Source organism: Hippichthys cyanospilos, chromosome 16 (assembly GCF_059441005.1).
Source record: "Hippichthys cyanospilos isolate Australia breed blue-spotted pipefish chromosome 16, RoL_Hcya_1.0, whole genome shotgun sequence".
Taxonomy (NCBI): domain Eukaryota; kingdom Metazoa; phylum Chordata; class Actinopteri; order Syngnathiformes; family Syngnathidae; genus Hippichthys; species Hippichthys cyanospilos.
In genome coordinates this window covers 3,503,781-3,528,954 of record NC_142384.1, presented here as the reverse complement: position 1 = coordinate 3,528,954, position 25,174 = coordinate 3,503,781, and the positions used below count along the sequence as shown (strand labels likewise).

The window sequence follows — 25,174 nt, the reverse complement described above, 5'->3', positions numbered from 1 at the left end:
AAGTAAAAAGCGCTATAAGTGAAAGGAGATTTCACCATTTAGTAATGACTCCCCCCCATCTCTTTAAGCTTACAATACAAACCACATATAACGATCAGAAGCGATAAGAAATAGAATAGGATTTACATGAATCACAAAAATACAAGACATAAATTAGTCAAAATGTAATTTATTTGCCACAGTAGGTTGACAGTGCGTACAGTATACTGTATAATATATTAAAGACAACAGTTATAGCCATCTAAAATAATTACATCAATAATTAGATCAGAACACGAGTGCAAAATGCTTAAAGAAGTTTATCTGCATCCCTCTCCTCTATATAATCCTGACTGATTTTGAGAAGTGAAGAACTTTTATTTATTATTATGATATTCATCAGTGTTAACCAACCAAACAGCTTCTCCAGAGATTTTAATTCACATTTAAAGATAAGTCAAACAAGACAGATGGTACCTTACTTAATACACATTTCTGACACTTGCGCAAGAGACTGCATGAAACATTCACAAAGATGGTCAACATGTAGCAGTTTTCAACATAATTTTTACTGCATCTTTTGAACTTACACAAATCTGTTTGTACGTGTTATAAAGCTGTTATACATACAGTATGTGCTACATCTTTGTAAAAGTCACAAGTATTCATAGAACCCACTGAATGACCTTCAATAACTTTCGTTCACTTGATTTCAAATTGCACTGGGAGATTCTTCAGATGCCCATAATTACGAAAGGGCATCACTAACCTTCAATGTGCATATGTTGAAAAAAAAAAAAAAAAAAAACTACTACAAAAAAACACTGGTTTGTTGTTAGATTCCCGGGCATTTACAGATTTAGTTTTAGCCATTTTGGTTTAGTTTTTAAATCCTTTTTGAAATAAACATAAAAAAAAAAACGGTAGCTTTGAAAAGCAGACTTTTTCTATTCATGGAAACAAATCTGAAAGGGCTTTCATAAATGGCCACAATAAATGCATGAGTATAAAAAGTCATATTTAAGAACAATACCAAATATCATGCAGGCACTAAATATTCTTTGACATTTTCATGGTCAATTTAAAGTTGGCATTTGTCTGGGCTACAATATTTCAAATGAAGTCATTCCTATTAATAGCAAGACAACAGCCAGAAGAATCTTTACAAGGACATTTTAAATGGGACACGGACATGCAGGCTGGCATTGTACTCATCACTAACACTGAATCCTGTATTAAAGATTATTGCCTGCCTTCTCAAACAAGCATCTGTGCTAATTTTAGAAACGTCATTTGGTGATGAACAATCAGTGTATGAATGCTAAAAGATACTGTTTACAGTATGTTCCTCTGAGCATTGTATTAGAGGTCAGAGTATTGATTGGTATCATTTACATTTAGACAATGATGTCGAAATAACAGTCCTACACTCTTAAAATGGCTAGTCTTAAAAGGCCTTGGTGTTTCTCTGTTCTTGCCGATTTCCCAAACCATTCTGTACCCGAGATTGATAACGAACCGGGATGCCATTTTACAGAAGAAACAAAAAGACATAACTCCACAAATGTTGTAACAAAATGATTGTACAGTTTGTAAGAAATAATGTATGGCTGATTCTTCTTGTCAGGGGATGAGAAAAGGCCTTTTCAAACTGCACAAAGCAATACAGAACATGCTGTTGACGTAACTGTTCATTCTGCGGATTGAAAGATGCTCAGTTTCAAGGGTGGTGTCGTAGTGACGTCAGAAGGTGCATTAAATAGTAAAGGGGTTGACAGAGGAAATTTAACCCCTGGGTGTCCTGGGGATTCTTCACTAACCTGCCCTTATTATCACTTGGGCTGACTTTGAAAGGGTCAAAACATCATCAAATATAAATATATTTTTACTTTCGACACCCACAAAATGTTCAGTGACATCAGCCCTATCCATAAATATGTAAATTTACACACTTACAATTTACACTTACAGCTTTCAAAGACAGGAATATGCAAATATATTGTTATGCGTTGCAGCATGATATAAAATGCTTCCCTGTAGCCAAATAAAAGCTTTCTTGCAAAATTTAACTATTGGATCAAAGCCTTTTGTCAACGACAAGTCCCACAATGCAGAGCAAGAACTTTGCATAATGGGAGTCAGGCTAAGCTACCCAATGAAATCATTGAAAGGCTTGCAAATGTCATAAGATGTCCGCTAGCGCCCTCCAGTGGCTTTGGGGTTTCAACACTAAAAGTTATATTGCACCCTATTCGAGAGTTGCTGTTACATGGATTCATGCAAAAATCGGGGGAAATGCATAATTAAACATCGGGTGTTCAATATTTACAATATTTTCAATTTTTTAATGGCAGTAAATGGGCTAACTTTGACACCTGCAGGGTGTAGCTCTTGACCTCCCGTTTGCACGCATTTAGAAGGGATGGCATATTGAAGGTCGACAGGTTTTCATAATTCCATGCAATATTTTAGTCTCATAGTGTTTTATTTTGGACGCCTTTCCTTTGATATCACACATTAAAAAACATTGGGTCAAAGTTTTCCCCCATGGGTTAAAGTGCTGACAGCAATAAATCATGTAAGCGGGAAAGACCTAGTTCTTCAAAACATGGGCAAACATGCACCTGGGCCCTGTCGTCCTTTTGGGCTGCCCGAGAGTCAACCAAGAGAAGTAGTGCAGTGTGAAAAGGCCTTAAGAATTTACATGGCCAGCTCACCCAGGCCTGACCTTTAGGACAAAATGTTTTGCTTTATTACATATGATATCAAGGAAATGATATCAGATTCCATCACATTGATGTCGATATTAATTAGAATACCGCTCACACATGACAGATGGAGCATCAGGTTGTTTTTGTGAAAGTTAGTGTATTATGTGTAAAAGTATCTTGAGAAACATCAGTGGATGGTTACAAGAAGAACGATGCTGGTAGGGAATTCGTAATACAAGTGATGGACTTTACGCTCTGGTTTCAGCCACTGACTTGCCAGTTTACCTCCATCCGCACATGATAGGTTCTGTTTCGCTTCATTTTGGTAACATTTTCATAGAATCATGACAATGATTTGAAATACTATATTAATCTATAGCTTTGTGACATCACGTTACCATTGTTGTGGCTTGGGTAAACTTAACTGACCTTAGCTCAAAGATCTTTTTCATTAGTGTCGTTTGTGCTTATCTTGTCAAGGACGTCAAGGAGGTTTCCCTCCCTCGATTCTGTTTTGAAACCTTGTTCGTTTGCCTTTCATTTGATCTGGGCCAATACATCGTTGAAGATGTTGAGGAAGATGTGCACGTGATACTCCTTGAAGACCAGCGCTGGACGGAAACGGATTGACCGATCCCCACACCCTCCCAGGAGTAGACCTATTGACAGAATACAGTTACAACATTGCTGCACTGTCAAAACAGTTATCGTATTCCTCCGAGTACAAGACAATTTTTTCCCCCCTCCATTTCAGTCCCCATATTTGGGCAGTCGACGTATAACTTCATAACTCAAAACAGACCAATATTTTCCACATATCTGTTTGAATAACATTAATTTGAATGCAGAATAAGTCATATCACGTCATATAAAAGGCGTAAAATATATATATCTAATTAGATATAGTATGCATCAGTTTTAGAGCGGGGGTTCTGAAGTCTCACTACAAAAATTTCTATTGCAACCTGTAAGTGAGTTGCCGTTAAGGATTAATGCAAAAATCAGAGTTAATGCATGATTGTATGTCCAAAATTGACAATATTTCCAAATTTTAATGGGAGTAAATGAGCCCGACATCGGTTAAATGTGACATGTGCAGGGTGTACCTCTCGCCCTCCCGTACAAACATTTACAAAGGACGACATATTGAAAGTTGACAAGTTTTGACAATCTATGCAATATTTTAGCCGCCTCATGTTTTTTTGGTATGCGTTTCCTTTTATACCTCACATCAAAAACATCCAAAAGCCCGAGCTGGGTCAAAATTTCCCCCAGGAGTTAATATAGTTTGGAATGAGACAGTAATGTGACAACATGTGGAAAAAGTGAAGTGCTATGAATACGGTCCGGATGCACTGTATATGAAGAGGGATACATTCCATACCCTTGTTTCGGGCCTTGGAAAGGATGTTGTTGCGTGTTTCATCATCGCGGATATCAATGGCACAGAAGGTTCCTTGCCCTCGAGCTCGACTCAGGATGCCAGGGTACTGAGCCTGAGGAGCACAAGCATCTATCTAGGTCATACTCTCAACAAGCAAGAGTGAGAGAAATATAGTCAGTAGTTTCTTTCCAAAACAAATGTTTGAAGCAAAATCTATTTTTGAGAAATTCAGATTCATACATTCACACTGTATATGAATAAATAAATTGCCATGCATATCACAGCTAAGGCTCCTTCACCTGGTCGGTGCATCCAATAAAAAAAAAAGACTTAACAACTTTACAATCATCATAGAGATTAACACACAAACACATTACCTGTAACTCATACAGGCCATTTAACAAAGCTTTTCCTGAACGGTTCACTTCCCCAAGGAGGTTTTCTCTGCGAATCACACTTAGGACCTCCGACAGCAACAAGTTCTTTGAAGGGTCACCCATCCATGTGTTAAAGATCCGATATCCCTGAAAATGGGCAAAAGAACACAACAGCGAGGGGCTTTAAAATAATAATTAGGACATGATGATTAGATAAAGGCTTTGGCCATGATTTGGATATCTCTCAAAAGTGGCAAACCTTATCAGCCTGAAATTCATCTCTGTAAAAATAGCCACCAGTCAGAAGCTTCTTGCTGAAGGAGACAATGTCAGCGGGGTTGTCCATGCCCCAGTGCTCATGGGCCCAGAACTTTCCTGTACACCCTCCTCCAGTCTGGACTTCATCCACGTGAAAAGCGCAGCCATGCTGGTGGGGGAAAAAGGTAAATCGACCAATACACGATAACTGAGAAAGTCTGACTATAAAGGTGCAATTGATTGTAATATCCCATTCACAGACTTCACACATCTCTTTTTCACTACTTGCTTTTCTGCCTCAATAAACAGCAAAAAAAATCTCTTCTAGTTAGATTGCTTGTTATCTCAAATGATGCAGTATAAAAACACCAAAGGCACTTGGACCATGTATAATCTCAAAACGGCCTCATTATAAGTCTGCACTGGAGTTGCAGCACTCGACTAACCCAGAAATACCAAGGGTCGGAATCATGATAGTAACATGCTGGAACCAGACCTTTTAACATTTTGAAAAACACACAAAAAAAGACTAATAACTGGTAAGGTATTTCACCTATCACTCATTCACTAGTGAAAGGTTTTGGGAGCGTTACTTTATATTACAAAGGAATTTAATAACAGTTACTCAGTACTTCCTCAAAAAGAAAGTTAGTGATTGAATTACTTTATAAAAAAAAGTAACTCATTACCAGGGAAAGAAACTGTATTTATCACTTTAAAATAATTTCTTTTATATCCATTTTTTTTATTATTTTTGTGTGTTTAAGTGATTTTGTGTGTTTAAGTGATTTTCATCTCGTACATAAAATAATATTACATTTACAGTATTTCTCGAAATATAGGACGCACCTTCAATTTTGGGGTCAAATTCTGGTATTTTCTATGTTACTGTGTAGAAGGCGCACCAACAGTTTGGCAACAATACAAAAAAAAAATAGCAAAACAGAATAAAAAAAAAACAACCATGCACGGAAGGTATATAGGACTCTCAAAATTGTCCTTCGGTGTGATTGTGAATGATTTTTCGTCTTGTGTTTGCCGGCCGACTCCCACCATTACAGGGAAATGGACAATTAGAGGACAGCAAATTCGGCCATGGAACATGGACATACATGGGAGGGGAAAGCATTACTGTTCTTGTTACCTTGCTTGCGATGTTGCGGAGGCTCCTAAAGAACTCCGCAGAGGCGTGATTATCTCCTCCCTCAGCTTGAATGGGTTCAATTATAATCCCGGCAACAGGCTTGCCCTTCTGTCTCCACTTTACGATCAGGTCCTCCACCTTAAGACACATTCAAAGATGCCAAATGAAGACTGATTCACGACTGGTACCACAAACTACGCTAAGGCTGACTATATTTAGCTGGAGCTTCTCAACAAACACACCAGCTCTGGCTCCTTCCATGCCAGAGAGGTGACATTCCTCATCCAAAGAGCCTGTATACATGCCCCATGGGGCAGGTGCTAGTTTCCAAGCAGCCCCTTCAGGCTTACCCCCAGATGGGGAGCCCCGTGACCCGTCGTCAGGTTAGGGACAAAGTTTTCGTAAAAACAAAGTAAAAGTAAAAAGAAAAATGCATATAGGTAAATTATAGAAACCAAGCATGAACCAATGAAAATTAGTCATTCAAAACATGATAGTTTTATTATTGTCATCATTACTTTTACATGTAGGTCATAATCAAAACACAACGTACCTCCTCCAAACAGCGAGCCTCCTCTTGCGCGTTCTCTCTGCTAAACTCCTCCAATGGATACTGCAGCTTGGGGAAGGAGGCGATCGGCCAATCAAAAGCAGGCACATCCAACTTGTGTATGGCTTTGGAGTGTGTTGTTGACAAGCAACCTGGGCAAAACAAAGTGTTTTAAATAGCATCATGATTTTAATTCAATGCCTTAGTGTGATGGCATTAATCTACAAACAAGTAAAGGTTTGCAAATTAAATCTGTACCCTGGTTTTCACAACATAATCGCTCATTGAAACGTTATTGTCGTAGACTTGAAAAAATGTGTCCAGCAAAAAAAAATCTTGTCTTTTTTCACCTTGTATGGACCCAAAGTTTTGCACTTTCAGCTGCCAGAATTTTTTACTTCTCTGGTTTGATTAAATCCTGTTTATTACTTTGGCCAAGCTTACCCATGCTAAACGGCTCCTAAAATGTCCTAAACTGCTGACGATTTTCTTCAGTTTTTCAATGAGATCTTCCAAACAAGACAGGAAAGCATTAATCAGCAGGTTTCCAACAATTGGACAGGTCAGTATCCTTTTTCACCAATTCCACAACTGGACTCAATCTCCTCAGTGGCTTTGGCCTCTTTGATAGCTTCCTCAGAGCTCCAATCAGACCTCTTACAGGACATATTTCCCATCTTAAATACAGTAGTATTACACGCCCCATCTCCAATACTGCGTATCTTGGTACTAAAAATCTTTTTGACTATTTTCTATCCGGCTTCCGCTCCTCCAATTTCACTGAAACCGCTCTGACTAGAGTTGTAAATGACTTATTGAGCTCTGCAGACTGCATCATCTCTGCGTCTATTTCTGGATCTTAGTGCTGCTTTTGATGCTGTGAACCACAGTATACTTTCATCTCGGTGAGAACACTGCTTTGGGATTAATGTCCAGGCACTTTTCTGATTCCAGGTCGGTTTGACAAACTGTTTCTCTGAATATTCTGCGGTCATTTTGGGTGTGCCAAAAGGATCTGTCCTTGCCCCCCGTTATTTTGTATTTACATACTGAGCAGGATAATATCAGAATGTGGTTTTAACTCTTTGAGTGCCACAAACGAGAATTCTTGTCTTTGAGAATACTTAAGTTGTGTGCCAGTGACGAGAATTCTTGTCACATGCATTTAAAATTAATAGGTAGCTGACATCGGGCGGTTCAGTGGCGCAGTGAATAGCACGTCCGCCTCACAGTTCAAAGGTCCCGGTTCAAATCTACCTGGCTCCGGCCTTCCTGTGTGGAGTTTGCATGTTCTCCCGGAGTTTTTCTTCTGCATTTGGTTCTTTTGTTGAGAGTTTTCATAGTATTATTTTGTGAAGTGTATTGGGACCATATACCATTGTGATTTTGCACTTAAAATAAATTGATTGATTGACTGATTTGAAGTATGTTGCATATTATTGACACCTACCCAGAGTTCTACCATGGAATCCTCCCATGAATGATAAAATACTCAGGTCTGGACAACCTGGACCCTGAAGAAAAAGGGGGATATCAAGGGATGAAAACCAACACAAAGGCATCGCTTTGTACCCACCCCAAAACAATACAGAATTTGATAGGAAATCTAATGTAAAGTGGGTTTTTTTCTTCTTTTTTACCTGGTTTACCATGCAGGATGTGAGGTCTACGTCAGATGGTGCTGTGTGGCCCCGCTCTCTATTCTACAACAACAACAACCAAACATTGAGTTTCAGTTGCATTAACAAATAAATTACAGGCCCTGTATCATGCAAATTAAACATTTTGGATCATTTAACACTTTTAGTTTTAAAGCTTTTTATGTTGCAATGTTATGTCCTCACCAAAACCATGCTAAAGTGTTCATTTTCTTCATTCACACATCTTTGAGCATTCTAGTGCTCTCAGAACCAGCCCCTCCCAATCAAAGAAAACAACATGCTCCTCCTGGTTAAGCCACTCATAGAATACTGTCCATGTAGACTAAACCCACTGATGTCATGAAAGAGCTGACCCGTGAGAGACTGGGTTTAAGGGAGTCAGGTAACTTACTTAAGGGTTAGAAAGCCACCCAAACATTTCTTCTTTCATAAGAAATGTAATCGACACAGTGCCAAAAGTGATATATAATCATATACGTACCGAAAGTTACCCGGAAAGTTTCTTATACCATGCCCCTTAAGATTTGGTATTAAATTTGTCATCTGTTTAGCGGTATACTTTTCGGAAGATATTGACTCGAGATTTAGGTCTGCAACTACAGCAAATGAATGACCGATTTGTCACGTTCTGTTGGTGTTTTGTTGTTGTTGTTGTTGTTTTTTTGGTTATGTGTTTACATTGTTTTTTTTGTTCATTTCAGTTTTGGGGATCTTATTCTATGTTCCCGTTTGGTGTTCCTCATTTGTTTCCACCTATCTGTGTCCTCCGAGTGTCGTCCTATCAGCTATCCCTGTTTGTTTGTTTTTACCACAGTTGCCAGACTAGTATTATAATCATAATCATATTCATACATAGCACTAGGACTTGCACTCAAAATCCGCATTCAATGGTGGCTGTGTTACAGACGTCATGCCGACTTCTTGGATTAGTACCCCACCAATATGTTATGAGTCGTTCTCCCTTGAATCTGAAAATTATGATTCTGTATTTTTTTTTAATGACCGATTTACAACTTAATTTGAGGCACCACTAATTCATGCTTAGCCCTAGTCGTAGTCATAATGAACAAAACAAAACATCACATTTTGTTGACACTTGTTTTTCTTCAAATATGTTTACTCAGAGTGATTGGACTCACCCTGTACCAGATAAACATGGCCTTGAAAGCATTCTCATTGGAACATGAGCCACAGGCCATTGTCTGGACACGACTCATTCCACTTGGAGTCACCTGAATAAGAAGATAAGACCATGAAAATGACACATTGCCAAGCTGTTAATTGACTTGACAAGACAAAACATTGCACATAAAAAAATATAGCTATTATCAGAGTTGGGCGCAAATGTCTGTTTTGCCAACAGACCGATGAATGACGGCAATGCTAAACGAGAAAAATGTCGAATTAAAGATGTCAGACTTGCAATTTTCATCCGTTGTAATCATCGGTCTAGACACTACGTCAGATGTCCTTCAGATGTCCATTAGCCCACCACACCCCTTTTTGCTTACTGATATATAATTCAACTGACTTGGATGATTATCTGTAAGGTTGGGCAATAATACCGCTATATCGATATATTGCAATACAAAGTGATGCAATACGCATATCGCAATATGACATTCATTTTCCAATATATTGTGTATCGGTTTTGAAACGCCTTATTTTCATAATACTTCAGTTTTTTGTATTAATCAGGTCCGGGGTGGCTTTTGTATCATGATTTTTGTCATTATGACCTCGTGTTGAAACCCTTAGGTGGCATCGTTTTCATGTTACACTTATATTACTGTGTTGTATTTCAAAGGCAGTGTAACTGTAGAACCACAGACATGGTGTTAACTTTGGTAAGTACTAAAACAGAAAAAAGAATTGGCACAGGTGCAGGCAGACGTACACCAGCATCATACGAATGACAGACCAGAAAAAAAATGTCAACTGTCGCCCTCACGTGATGGCGGAAGGTTGGGCAAAAATACACTGACAAATGACAGACGATTCCAATTTTGTACGGCTTGAAACATGACTTGAAACATGACGGACCGACGATGACGGAAAAGTGGCTGGGCTCTGAATATCGAACCAGCAAAATCGCCCAACTCTGACTTTTATGCATTCTGTATTTTAATTATTGTTTTTTTAAGTACTGCAGCCTACCATGCTTTTGAATAATGACTATGCAACTGAATCAAGAAGAGCATGTTTTTGTGGGAGTAACTCACTGAAAGAAGGCTTTCTGTGACTTTGTCAGGGAAATTCTCAGGCGGCAAGATTCCAAGGGCGGGTCGGTTCACAACTGTACTCTGAAACATTAAAGGAAATCAGTGTTGTTGATTAAAACTGCTGAGTAGCAAACGGAAATTTATTTATTTAAGTTATTTAAGTTATCACAGCTAACATGATCGAGAAGTTGACTTACCAAATTGTTAGGGTTTGACATTAGTTTGAGGAGAGCAGGGTGGTTGTATCCTGAGAGAGGATAAAAAAAGGGCGGGCTTATTAATAACATTGACATTAATGGTCATACGCTCAATCCATCTGCTCAATTGAGTACACAGCAGAAATACACGATGGCCCGATTACTTTTAAATCATCTCTGTGGCAACATTTTGGTTTTCCAATTGAAGAAAAGGATGGTAACACATTGACTGATGAGCCTTTGCATATAGTCCGTGGTTAGCTGCAGTGTCTGTCTATCTATCTATCCATCTATCCATTCATCCATTCATCCATCCATCCATCCATCCATCCATCCATCCATCTGAATATGCAATTCAATCATTGGGGGGCATAAAGTTTTCTATTTTCTGAAGGAGGCTTTGTGTCTGTCTGTCTGAATATGCAATGCAATCATGGGGGGGCGGGGGGGCCAAAAGGTTTTCTATTTTCTAAGGGGGGCTTTGCAAGAAATAATTGAGAAGCATTGGCATAAACCAAAATAATAAATACATACAGAATAAATCCAAGCAGAGTGTGTAGAATTTTGAAATCCCCCGTACATTTTTGTCGCATTTTTGTTCAGGGGTTTTAAATGAGATTTTTGCATTGGCCCAACAGAGGTTGGGAAACACCATAGTATATGACAAGTATCACAACACAAAGTCATTCCATTCAGTCCCTGCTCAATGATGTGCAAAAAAGAAGGCGATAGATATGACACATGCTGACACTTTGCCCCCTTTTACACACAGCTGGTTTCATACTTCAAGACCAATAAACGTAAGGCAGCTCTTCTCTTACATGGGTGCAGCCTAGTTTAACAATATGATAAAGCTCAAATAAACAGCCACAGTTTTATTATCTATTTGATACTTGAGATGAAAAGATTCACAATTGATTAAAAACCCTTTTCAAATACTAATTATTGTTAGAGTATATTTGGTGCCACTGAGATTGTTGTGTTCAGCTGTTCAACGGGGCAGGGGATGCATTTTAAGCATTTGCTCTGTAATCCAAACTCAACCACACGTTATGCAACTTTCAACTGTCTCCTTTGTGACTAACCAATTGGAATGGAGGAGATCTGCGTATAGATGTCCAGCATTCGGTTGCCATCCACATCCACCAGGTAATTCCCCCTGCTCTCTTCATAGTTACAGAAGAAATTGATAGCACCAACATTCTGGGAAGAGACATAAGTTATATTTGAAAACAAAAATTCAATACAATTTATGCCAGATTTGAAACTCAGTTGGGAATAAAATAAAGCAGAAACAAACATGAACATTTTGAGAGGGAGAGATAAATGCACTCGCACACACACACGCACGCACGCACACACACACAAGCACACACGCACGTACTTTGCCAAAGCAGATGGCAGTGCCTTGTGCATGTCCTATTAGTCTCCTCTCACTTCCCATGAATGAGTTATTATTAAGGTTCATTTTGTTATCGTGGTCGATTAACATTTAGCCCCCAGGCCTTGTGGGTCACACTAAAATGCCAAGCAGAGTGCTCTCACGTACCCTCCCTCCATCACTGTGCCAGTAGCTGACTACATCCCAAGCTGCCATCTGTATAAATTGGAGCTGAATAAACATTGTGCACATGAGTAACTCTCGCTCCACCTGGCTTTCCTCAGTCACAGATTTAAAGTACAGTACCTACATCTGACATGCTACCTCAGAATACGAGTAGAACAATAGTATCCTGCGGCAATATTATAATGTTCATTGTGAGACTGTAATAGTAAATATCTTCAGACGGTGCCAGATTAATGCCACTCCAATACTCATATCTCCACAAAGAAGGTTTTTATATTTGTTGGTCTCTTATTTCGCTGCTCTTTACGCTAACAGGTAACTTGAGGGGTGCACAAGTAGGTTTTATCACTTTTATTACCTTGCAGCCCAGTTGAAATGGATCTTTTGACGTCTCCAGTATAGTCATCAAATGCAGTGAATGATCAAAACTCTTAATATTGTAAAAATATTTTGTTGTTGTTACTGTTGGATTTTTTTCAAGAACAAGCTTTTACACTGTACTCCATCCATCTATCCATCCGTTCTTCTTGTGCCCATCCATACATCTGTCCTTTGTGTGTCCATCCATCCATCCATCCATCCATCAGGGTTCGCAAGATGGAGAGCATTGGCAAATGACTCAGTCACACATATACTGTGGACCCCCGGTTACAGCGTCCCTGGCTTATGTTTTTTTTCATGTTGCGATGTGGAATACAAAGTTTTTTCGTCCCCTCTTCAAGGTATTTTCCCCGCTTTGCGACAAAAACCACTGTCATGACCCTAGGGCATTGCCTGATTTGTGTTGTTTTGTCTCCATTGGCAGGCATTCTTAAGTAATTGCACTTATTTTCTGTTGCCGTCAAACTTGCCTCCCTGCAACACGTCACTACAATGCTGGTTTGCTATTGGTCGACGTCTCCTCACGAAGATGCTGGTCTGCTATTGGTCGGCCAAACTTTGTTCTATCGTGAGTGGTTACACAACTATATTTATAGTGCATTTTACTGCTTAATTCAAACTTGAATGGGTTAGCCATGGGTCCCAAGATTGCTAGTGATGTTAGAGAGAAGTAAGAAGATGATTTATATGGAAACGAAGCTGGAGATAATCAAGAAATACGAAGCTAGCCTAGCCTAGGCTACCCTTACTAGGGAATATGGGCATAACAAGCGCCACTCAAAGGTAAATAAATCCTTTCTATATTTTTTATTTATGATGTTTCCTGATTGTATACATGTATATTATATACACGTAGCACTTATAGTATTTTGGTTCCAAATTTTTAATATATATGTACAATTTTGATGTTTTTACCTGGGGTTCTAAACGCATTAATCTTGTAACACGGGGGCCCACTAAGCTGTGAAACCTTAAAATGTTTGTGTGTGTGTGTGTATATATATATATATATATATATATATATATATATATATATATATATATATATATATATATATGATTTTGTAAATACACGCCTCAATAATAAGGTTATGAAAGAATACAGGCATCACATGAACAGAGCGATAGGCCACAGAAAAGAGGACAAAGGAAAGTGGTACAGTCTAAAGCAACATCACTTGTGCTACAGGCTCTCTTTAACTAGTTCACTGGGCAGATACAATTGAAGATCTCATTTTGCCTCACGCACACATACACATACACATAAATTGGCTGTAAAAAGTCAATACACCTCTGTTCAAATATCATGTTTTTATGATAAAAATACACCGTGAATAATTGAAAAATGTTTTCCGCCATAAGCGACAGTTAAAAAAAAAGACAACCTAGAACTAATTAACAACCAATTCAAAAACTAATATAATGTGGTTGCATAAGTGTGAATATCCTTTTACAAATGAAGGTGAGCTGCATTTAGAATTCACCAGTCAGATGTTCAATCCATGTCGTTTTAAATGACAGCTTCCACGGCAGCAAGGGAGGTTCAAAAATAAGAAGAATACAAAAAAAATTCTAAGGTATCTCCAAAATCAATGAAAAGAAGAAAAGTGGTCAGAAAACTGGTGTTATTGTATATGAGACAAGAAAGAGAAAATCTCATTTAAAAAAAGTGCATTTAAGAAAACAACACTGAGCCTTTAAAGGGCCAGTGTGTAAGATTTCGACTGGTTTTCATTAAAAAGGAATAAATTAAATGATAGTAAATTTAAAAAAACTTGCAAATGAATGTGTTGTTAATGACCAACAATATGTTTTAAATATAATCATCTAGTCTAGTTGTTATTACCGATAAATTATATTACGTGGGAGGTGGCACTTCTCCGGAGGCGGCCATGTTTGTTATAGCTACGGACAATGGTAAATTCAGTACCTGCAGCACCCCCTGCTGTCTGCAATGAAAAACGGTCTAATTCTTCCATTCTTTCCCTTTAAAACCATATTTTTGTTGTTGTTCCAAAAGCAAAACAAACCATGGATTTCTCAGCGTATGTTTGACTCTTAAATTATTCTATTAGTAATTAGGAATGTTTGGTAGCATAATGACAATCTATAAGGCAGAACAAAAAAACTCGACTTGTACTCTGAGAAATACGGTACATCATCTCACTTGTTTATCTACCTCAAAAATATTTTTTAATTTGAGTGGTACACCCAGCAGTTCATATTGCTGATGGAAAAAGTTGAATTCATTTACTGTTTATTGGTCTCATCCTTTTTATATTAATAAAACCAGGAATTTGAACTGGGTTGTGTAAACTTTTTAAAACTCCTGTTACATGACCATAGTGCCCTTTCTCATGCTATGCACTAAAATGTATGTATTTTCAAATGTGAAACAATTTTCATAGTGTTGACACTTGATTAGATGACGGTATGTGCATGCATGCACACACATATACACACACCTCAATTTACCTGAATTTCTCCAAGTTGTTTTGTCAGTTCCTGAAGATAGAAATAATAGTCAGTAAAAGCCATATTACTATATAATAGTCAATGACAGTAATACGATTATATATAAAATATACATAATATACTGTATTACTATCTACCTGTTTCTGCATTTAGGAACACAAGTGCGTGTATGTGTTTTTTACCTGTGATCTTGGCCCAGGAACTTCAGTTTTCATGGAGGGTCCATCATAATCAAACTCCACCTGGGCCTTTGGTGCCGCTTTGCTTGCATATCGGCATCCTGAAAACACAGGGAAACACATGGAATATCTGATTGTATTCAATATTTTCAAGCAATTTTAACTCCTGACGGAAATTCTGACCCAATTCAGGCTTTTGGATGTTTTTGATGTGTGATATCGAAGGAAAATCATTAAAAAAAAACAACAACAAACACACACACACACACACAAACAAGAAGGCTAAAATATTGCATTGATTGTCAAAACATGTCAACTTTCAAAATGCCGTCCTGTCGTCCCGTCTAAATGCTTGCAAACAGGAAGTCGAGAGGTACACCCTGCAGATGTCAAGTTTAGCCCATTTCAGGCTCATTTACTACCATTGAATATCAGAAATATTGTCAATTTTAGACATTTGAAAAGCTGATGATTTATAATCTTTTCAACTTGCAACTGAGGTGCAATAGAATTTTTTTTGCTGACTCCCCACAACCACCAGGTGGTGCTAGCGGTCAACTTATAACATTTGCAAGCCTTTGTTGATTGGCTTAGCCTGGACTCCCATAGTGCAAAAGTCTTCAAAAGTCATAATTTCATAAATGCATAGTTACTTTAGCTATTATTATATTTTTACAATTTTTGTCCGGAATAGGGACATAGGTCACCCCTCTCTAAAAAACAAAACAACGAACTAACTAACTAACTAACTAACACACACACACATATATATATATATATATATATATATATATATATATATATATATATATATATATATATATATATATATATATATGCCACTGAACAAAAGTTGAAGGTTGAAGGTTTGAAAGTCAAAATGTGTAAAAATATATTCATACTTGGGACCCTTTCAAAGTCAGCTCAAGTTCCTTCACAATAAATGCAGGTTTGTGAAAAATGCTCAGACACCCATGGATAAAATTATTTATATAGAATTAGCTGCCCAAAAAAAATCATCCTGTTAAATGCAAGGTATGGTACACATACCTTTAAAATAGAAATACAAATACACAAGAGCTGACAAGAATATTTTAAAACTTTTGAAAATAACAGTAAGGTCAAATGCAACTTTGACATTGATACATTCATACATGAATAGCTTAGAGGAACTTTGATACCTACAAAAAGTTTATTATTAACAGCTAATGCAAAAAGGTGCTTGAAGGCCCAAAGGTACTTCTCACTTTACGACCAAAAACTCTACTGCATATCATGGATTTTTTGTCTATTCCTGACTGATGTCATACCTCAGTTTTAATTAATGTATCTGAGATGTTAAACTCACTGTAGTTCCGAGTAGTCAAGTGCTGTCAAAACAAAAGATTACAACATTTGAGAGATTCATTAAAATATGTAATTAATTGATCTACTTATTTTTAAAATCAGATAAAACATTTTTAGAGAAAATAAACATCATTCATTTTAAATTTAGATACACTGTGTTTATTGTGGCAGATGAAATAACTGATATACAAGAACAAATAAGTGTTTTCAGTCATTTATTTTCTTTGCTTTGTTTTAGACTAGTCCAAAGTGTTGATTGCAACCTTTACTTTCAACCATGGGAGGAATGATGCTGTTTTCTTTTGCCAGTCCTCAAATAATTAAAAGTAAATATTAAAAAAAATATATATTGTCTATCCTGTCTAACAAGTGTCCACTTGAGTGTGTGATTGACCTTTTCTAAACCCCAACAAATCAAGCAAAGCCAATGCATAAAAACGGATCTACTCAACATAGAGAAAGCATAAAGTCAGATATTCAAAACTATATTAATGTGAAAAAAAATAATGTGTCAAATGAATTGATAGAAATTAATCTGTTGTCTTGACACCCCAAGTTCAGAAGGCTACGCCACTTACTGCCTTATTTGATGTAAGTTGACCAGAACAGTAAAATCACTGAATAAAAATAAGTATGTGGAACTGTATTGCTCTTAAATCAACTTCTCAATGTTCCAAAAGTCAAGATATATGTTCATGGCATTGCAAGTGATCGTCGGCCTTCAGAACAGTTTTATTTATTTATTATGAAATACTTTTACACAAATAATATTACATTTTTTTGAATGAATAATATTAATAATAGATGTCAGTTTCAAACTCACCACTGCCTCACTACATATCAAAGCTACTGTTGTTGGATTTTAACATTAGTCAGAACAATAAAAATGGTCAAATACTTATTTGCAAAATTTAAAACATTGAGTATGGCTTTCGCTATTTGAATAATGTAAAGTTCAAGAAATTGTTATAGATGGTTCCTATTCCCATAGATTAGGAGTCAAACTCTTTTGAAAGATAACTACTGTTTGGAACAAGAAACTTTTCTCCTACACATTGTTCATTTTCTGCAATCTTCCACTTCGCGTCGGTTCGTCAAACATGAATCAAATGATGAAATTAATACAGAGTAGGACTCGTGTGGTTAATGCTATATGATGAAGAGGACAATGATTTTACCTGAAACACTGAAGTGAAGGTTCTTATGGAGGGACAGCACAAGATGACGGCTGATCACAGAGGACGCCATGTCAGTAGTCAGACAGAATTTGAGAGAGGCAGAGGGTGCCCTTATCTAGCTTCTCCGACCAGGCCACCTGGAGTTGGGAGAAGGAGGGAAGGACATAAGCATATACAGATTTTATTTGGCAACAGGTAGACATGTTCAATCAAACAATAACTAAATTCAGTCTCTTGACCAATGAGACATGCTCAATGTGTGAAAAGAGAAACTCTGAGAACAGCACATGATATGGTTGTTAATCAAGAAATATTCTTGGGAGAAAAACCAGTGCCACTTTTTTGGTTATGCTTAGGAAAGGCAGTGGAGCAAAATGTGTGTCCAATCAGACACCATTACAAACAAGTCATGAGCTACCTTTCACATTGCAAGTACTTAATCAGGAACCATCCGCTGTACCTGTATCTTGAGTTACCCTTTCCGTTCACACCAAAAAACGTTCCAGTCTGAAAGGTTTCCCTAAGTGTCTCCCACATAGTAGGTCTCAAACTCCAGTCCTTGAGGGCGGCAAACCTGCATGTTTTTGATGCTGCTCTCTTAAACACACCTGATTCAAATTATTAGGATCATTTTCAAGCTCCTGCAGAGCTTGCTGATGAGCTAATAATTTGAATCAGGCCATAAACCTGCATGTTTTCGATGCTGCTCTCTTAAACACACCTGATTCAAATTATTAGGATCATTTTCAAGCTCCTGCAGAGCTTGCTGATGAGCTAATAATTTGAATCAGGTGTGTTTTAGAGAGCAGCATCGAAAACATGTAGGTTTATGGCCCTCGGGGACTGGAATTTGAGACCTATGGTCTACCAGGAACCTTCTAAGCGCCTAGTTGCGACTAGGGTCTTCGGCTGCATACCTTGGTAGCTCGAGGGGGTGTGTTGTGCTAACTAGACCGATTGTTTGGTTGAACTTGGGGGGGTGTTGTTTATGTATCAGCAGCCGCCATTATGCTTCGTTTTCACTGTGGCCAGTTTAGTATTTTGAAATAATGGAAGGAGAGAAAATTGATAGGTGGATGAGTGCTCTTGAACAGATTCTTCTGAGTATTTACGGGGAAAAGGACATGCAACGCCAATTTGCTTTATCTAAGCGAAAAGGCGAGTCGCTGACGGAATGCCAACCATGAGCGAGCCCTTTTGTGATGTGGAGCTTTAAAAAACATTTAAAAAACACATGGACCGAACATCGACTGAAGCAGACTTACATCCCGGTGAATTGGATCAGAAGCTCTGTTTGTGTATTCTTTTCATAGCTTTTTGTTGTAAACAACATGCCGGGAGATGCGGAAGCACCAGCCAAATGCGGGCATCGGCAAACGTGTCCGTCTGCGACTTCGCCCCCTTTCTACTTTTTGTTGTTGAAGCAAACAAGCGTTGGATGACTTAGTCCCCCCAAAAATACACACGGGTCACGCAGTATGTGCAGCGGGCCCACCTCCGACTGAAGCAGACTTATGTCAGGGATCAGAAACCTGCCAAAGCCATTTTTGTTTGTTTGTTTGGTTTTTTTTTTATCTCAAATAATTTCACGGACCCCTGCCATAGACTTTGAGAACCACTGTCATAGAGAACTCCAGATTGTTCTGCTGGACTTGTGTCATTGAAGCTTCAAATAAATAAATAATCGCGACTAAATTCTAAAAAAATCCACAACAATTCATATTCCATGAATGCAACATTAATCTAACCCTAACCCTAACCCTAAACTTTGTCATGAATTGCAATTCTACAAAAGCCCGTTTTCTTCCTCAATCAAGTTTAGGTAGATCGTTCTTTTATTTGTAAATGTGAGCAGTGTGGAGCCCCAAGTGGATGTACCTCAACTGCAGTGTGACGTCGAGAACAATGGGGAAAGCTGATTTGCATTCCAAATTCTACTAAAACCAAATTAAGAAACTGAGTCTGTTCTCTGGTTTCCCCGATCCTTATGTAATACTAGCCACAAAATGGGGAAAACTCCAGCATTCTGTTTTCACAAAGTGGACCCCGATTATCGCACACATCACATAGCCGGTTACTTGGCAACGCCTCATGGACTGGATGAAACTGGTTTAGAGAGTGTTACACAAGACTGCATCCTTCATATGCTCCGGAGGAGCAAATGGTTTGGTGTGTGGCGCGGGAAAAATAAAGAGATGTAGGGCAAGAGGATGATATCATAAAACCCAGATATTTTTTATTACTCTAGCGCCTTTGAAAGTTAGATACAAGGTGGTTCACAACAGCAATACAATCCAATGATCCAATAAAATCAGTAAAAGGATTATATCACAAAGATTTTTTTCACAGATATGCTTGCCGTTGTGTTTTAAATCGAGTGACTGCTTTGCTCATTTAATACTGAATGTAGTGGGAGTTTTGCCAAAAGTGTCCTACTAGTTACCATAAAAGCATAATATGAAGGAAGGCACACAACAAGTTGGAACTGGAATAAGCCAGAATTGTGGGATAAAGGATGCAACGACTTCATGAATGCCTGATTGAAAATTGATGCCGGGAGTGGCTTTTAGTAAAGGGTTTTAGTTCTGTTGATAACAAAAATATTGGAATTTTTTTTTTAGGTGTTTTTGAAGCAAAGGTTTCTGTTCTTCTTTACCTAAACTAAGACTTCAGACTTTGAACTTGAGCAAACAATTTTCATCAGCTATCTGATGGAAAAAAAAAAAAAAAACGTCCACACTTATGTTGAATATAGAGAAAGATCAAGGCAATATGCTGGAGAGGATATAAATCACATGGCTCAGTGCTAACGCAACTGTAATTAACTGTCACATCACGGTTGATTAGATCTCATGTCTAGTCAAACGACAGTCAGTGGGAAGAATTGGAAGTAAAAAAAAAAAAAAGAAGATTGTTCTGATTGTTTTTACCTCTAATAATTGAAAACAGATGTGCTTTATTCCACAGGTGTCAAACAAGTCCGGCAACAAATCCGGCCTGCCACATCATTTTAGTTGGCCCGTGAAATGCGAATTATGACTTCAAGGTTGTGACTAAAAATCAAATTTGCAAGTAATCTTCAACTTTGACAACATTTTTTGAAGAAACAACCCATTTTTTGGTTACCAATCCCACAGTGGAAGTTTTTACAAGCCTCTGATCTCAAAACTTGGTAACTGTGTGATGATCATATTCAAAATTGATTTAACTTCACAATCATAACAGCCCTCCCACAGAAACTAGAGGTACAATTTACACTGGATTTGACACCCATGTTCTACTCCTTACTTAAAAACATTGTCTGCACCACAAAATTCTGTAATATGGCAGTGCTAACTGTGATCACATGACCATAACAAGGCAATCATAATGTTTACTGTGAAAGACATTTATGGGCTATGACATTGCAAAGCTGACTCAGAAAAGAGAGGTTTTACAAAAATAACTTAACAGACCGCTACTTTTCTATCCTTCCATGGACTGGCTCGAAATGTTGTGTGTCGCTAAAGCTTTTGGCTTTAGCAATATTAACATGCGAAAGACATATCCTTCTATCACACATATCCAATCAATCCGTCCGTCCATTTTCTATAGGGTTATAGGGTCTCTTCACAAGGGTCGCAGGCTTGCTGGTGCCTATCCCAGCTGACTTTGTGGACTAGGCAGGTTACACAGAGGCAAACACCTACCCATGCACCCAATCACACCTTTTATATGCTAATTTAGTATGTCCAATACTCTTGCCAAGCATGTTTTTGGAGTGTGGGAGGAAGCCAGAGTGCCCGGAGAGAACCCATGCAGGCTGGGGGAGAACAAGCAGACTTCACAACGAAAGGCCGGGGCTAGGTGGATTTGAACTCGAGTCTGTGAACTGTGAGGCCGACGTGTTAACCCCTGCGCCACTGAGCCACCTTCCAATGAACTCAGTGGCCTGAATTCAAACGATAAGTGAAGTGCAATGCAAACAAGTATTCAAGTGATGTTTCACTTAAAAAGATGAGTCAATGGGTTGGGGTTAGCTGCTGAAATGTGAACTGAAGGTTGAAATGAAGCTTGAAATGTGCTAAACTAATACTGGTACTGATTTAATCAAGACTAAGTTATGCTTAGTTTTACTGTTCAATGTTATTTGAAATCAGGCTAAAAAATGCCCCTCCTTGGTTAGTATTTGAGGCCTCTCTGCAAAGCAGGAGAAAGACAAAAATATATTGGCCATGGTGTCCTTGTTTCAAATTCCTGGGTTGAATTTGGGGCCGAGTAGATCCCTGGTCCATTTAATAGAATGCGATTATTGTAATCATCAAATCAACACAGCAAATACATGGCAATTGGCAGGAAATTACACATGGTGCATCAATTTGGATTGTTGCAACCTCACCACCTTGAAACACTATTTTCAGCTGCTTGGACTGATTGACAATTGACTGACACTCATTTCAATCCTGAGCGTTTTGACATCACATGGCTGCATTCCTCCACATCAACTGGTAGGTAGCTTAACTTGTTTTTATTTGAGTTGGCTGTGAGTTCCAAAGTGAATAAGTTAAGCTCAGGCTCTGCCGCCTTTGCTCTTTCTTTTGTTAAGGCAGTTAATGTTTATTTGTTGAAAATGTTGCTGGAATCTCATTTCCTTTTGAACTATGTACTGGAAAGAGGTTAAAGGCACAAGGGGAGAAGCAGCTTGTGACCTTATTTAAATCCTGGTGGAAATTTCTCGGGAAAAGCATACCAAAAAAAAAAAAAATACACTCGGAGGCTAAAATATTGCATTGATTGTCAAAACATGACAACTTTCAATATGCCGTCCTGCCGTCCCTTCTTGCAAACGGGAGGTTGAGAGGTACACCCTGAAAATGTCAAATTTAGCCCAGGTCGGGCTCATTTACTGCCTTTAAATATTGGAAATATTGTCAATTTTGAACAAATTAAAAACCTGATGATTTATTATGCATTTTCACAGATTTTTTGCATTAATCCTTTCAACATCAGGGTGCAATTTATATATTTATTTTACTGTGTTATGACCCTTTCAAAGTCAGCCCAAGTTGGGTATAATTAGGCCAGGTTAGTGAAAAATCCCCGGACACCCAGGAGTTAATAAGACTGGAATTTAGAGGTTATATTGTTTGCATATTTGATGACATACGCCGATAGTCGTAACGTGTGTTACTTTGCTCAAGTTACTCAGCTGTTGCAAATAAAATAATATACATTACTTCCTGCAATGGATGACAAATTTGTAATTTCTCAACACTTATGACTGAATGTAGACATGAAGGGAAAAGGTTTGTTTTAAAAGTTAACAATTCATCAATTAAAAAAACCCCAAAAGACAACAAACTAAATAGATCCGTTTAATATGAACTAAAACAGCAGGCGCAGGAGTATATGACTGCATTGGCCAGGGCCGATAAAATCAGCAGGCTGTCCTCTGACCTGAAAAGTGCATTGACAAAGTGGACTGTTGTGTAACCCGGGCTGCAGTGTGGTGTTACCAAACGGCCGAGCTGCAAGACTTCAAGCTTTGATGTGACACAGACGATCTTATCAATATATATATATATATATATATATATATATATATATATATATATATATATATATATATATATATATATATATATATATATATATAATTGCTTTTAAATTGTTATATGCTGCAGAATAGCACAGTCAAATCCAGAAGTCATTAATTGAACTAATGCTTTGAGTTAGTCAATATTCACTGAGAATGAATACCGAATTTTAACAGACTTAACACTACTAATTCTTTCAAGTAATGCAGAATAGTACTGAGAAAATATCCTAATCAAACAGGGATCCAAAGGTTTACTGCCCTCATCATCAGGCCATATAAAGTGTGTGATGATTAATGCCTTTTCAACTTGTTTTCAAGTTGCGATTTTTTTTTTTTTTTGGTGTGTTCCTTGTAGTCCTCACTAGAATCTGGTTCCAACTGGATCTGACTGGCCCACACATGAGGTGTTATGAACGAGTAGAGAATATCGGTCAAGCTTTTTCCAATAGGTTCCGTTATTATCCTGCAGGCTGCGCAACATCTGCTGCACTTGTGACATGAACGCTGCAGTCACCTGCTCAGTGTCGACTCGGAGGCGTGACAAAACACGACGGCCTGCTGCAGCACCATGTCGGCGCAGATCTGGAGGAGCATGCAACGGTTCGAACACTTACCGCCGATCGGACGACTGGATCGGGGTTGAGCGTCTGTGCTTGCAGAGAGCTCGCTCGACTGCAGCGCGCAGTCTCGTCGCTACAGGAAAGAAAGGGGGTGGGGGGTGGGGGGCTTCTTGCTTCTCGTTCCGTTCAGGTGGTTGACAAACTTGTACCGCTCCGCCGCCAGTCGGTCTGGAGAAAATAGTTCTGTTCTACCACGCCGTTTCAAACGCGCGCTGATGATTGCTTCATACAGTGCCGAGATCCGTTGGCCCCCATGCGGAGTTGTCCCCCTGTCGTAGACCCGCGTGTGATTGGCTGCTTTCCCACTTTGCATTTTTACATCCATCTCGGCCCCCTAGTGGTCAGTAGATTCGCAAACAACTTTTCTGCGAAAGCCCCGCTGGATGAGTTACGTAATGTGATTTGTCTATTCAGAATAATCATTTGAATTATGCTTAAAAAACGCAATTGGGGGGGCACGTTAAACACCACTGAAAATCCGTATCTACCCACTTCTGTGGTCTGAACCAGCTTTAAATACAATCCGAACACCACTTGATCACGCAACCTTACTCGCAGCAACACGCTGTCTTTCGAGTAGATGTATAGCAGAGGTCTCTAACTCATTTATCATTTCACTGCATTTTAAAACCGAAAGTGAAGTAAAACAATTTTGTTCACAATGCACCGCCACTTGTCCAAACACTGCATTTGATCAATATTGCATTCGTGCAATATAAATTAAACTGCAAACTCCAGGCCATTTTCATGCATTCCAGGGGGTGGAAATTTTGCCACTTACAGTTGGCTGAAAATGACATTACAGTTGCTCAGGTAACAACCAATCACGGCCAACCTATTTTCTGAGTTTGCTCATGTGACGTGCGCAAGGTGAGGAATGGTTCAGACTCAGAATCAGACAGAGTCCATGAATACTCTCAGCAATGCGGACCAAACCTCAACATGGGTCTTCAAAATGATATTTAACAGAAAATCCTGCACCTTTTAGCAGTGGTTCTCAAAGTGGGGTGCGTGGACCGCCTGGGGTCCATGGCATGACTGCAGGGCGTCCATGAAATAATTATGTATATATGAAATTTGTTCAAATGCGTTTTGTGTCTACAATTGCTTGCTAGCGAGGCGATGAAGCCAGCAAACTAAAACATTATTTTATGATGCAGTATTAAATAATTGGTAGCAATCTTTTTGGGAGGAATTGACTGTTTGTTATAAGGAAGTGTGCAATTTGCAATTATTTTCTAAACTTCAGTATAGCTGAAAAGTAACAAATGTAATTGTCAAATTGAATCTGTTGCTGAATAAAAAAGGCACTTGTGTTTGGCTTGAATTATTTTATTTCTTGTTTTGTTTCTGCAGACATTCGCAA

General features: G+C 38.4%; 1 protein-coding gene across 1 annotated transcript; it reads right to left on the bottom strand.

The window, feature by feature from the left end:
* Nucleotides 1-153: 153 nt before the first annotated feature.
* Nucleotides 154-24,067, bottom strand: abat (4-aminobutyrate aminotransferase). The gene is made up of 16 exons (XM_088437047.1): nt 23,803-24,067; nt 17,611-17,747; nt 15,089-15,186; nt 14,907-14,936; nt 11,569-11,686; nt 10,484-10,533; nt 10,287-10,367; nt 9,204-9,296; nt 8,044-8,106; nt 7,854-7,917; nt 6,407-6,555; nt 5,854-5,991; nt 4,711-4,878; nt 4,452-4,598; nt 4,075-4,186; nt 154-3,349 (listed from the first exon to the last, which is right to left on the bottom strand). The coding sequence occupies exons 2-16, from the start codon at nt 17,678-17,680 to the stop codon at nt 3,228-3,230; spliced, it is 1,503 nt and encodes a 500-aa protein (XP_088293173.1). The 5' UTR covers nt 17,681-17,747; nt 23,803-24,067; the 3' UTR covers nt 154-3,227.
* Between the last annotated feature and the right edge of the window lie 1,107 nt (nt 24,068-25,174).

Excerpts from the sequence above, each read along its gene's own strand:
- abat (XM_088437047.1), bottom strand. The coding sequence starts at position 17,680 with ATGGCGTCCTCTGTGATCAGCCGTCATCTTGTGCTGTCCCTCCATAAG. Across the intron at positions 9,297-10,286 it reads TCACAGAAAGCCTTCTTTCA|GTGACTCCAAGTGGAATGAG; the intron begins GTGAGTTACTCC and ends CTTCTTATTCAG. Across the intron at positions 4,187-4,451 it reads ATGGCCTGTATGAGTTACAG|GCTCAGTACCCTGGCATCCT; the intron begins GTAATGTGTTTG and ends TGTGCTCCTCAG.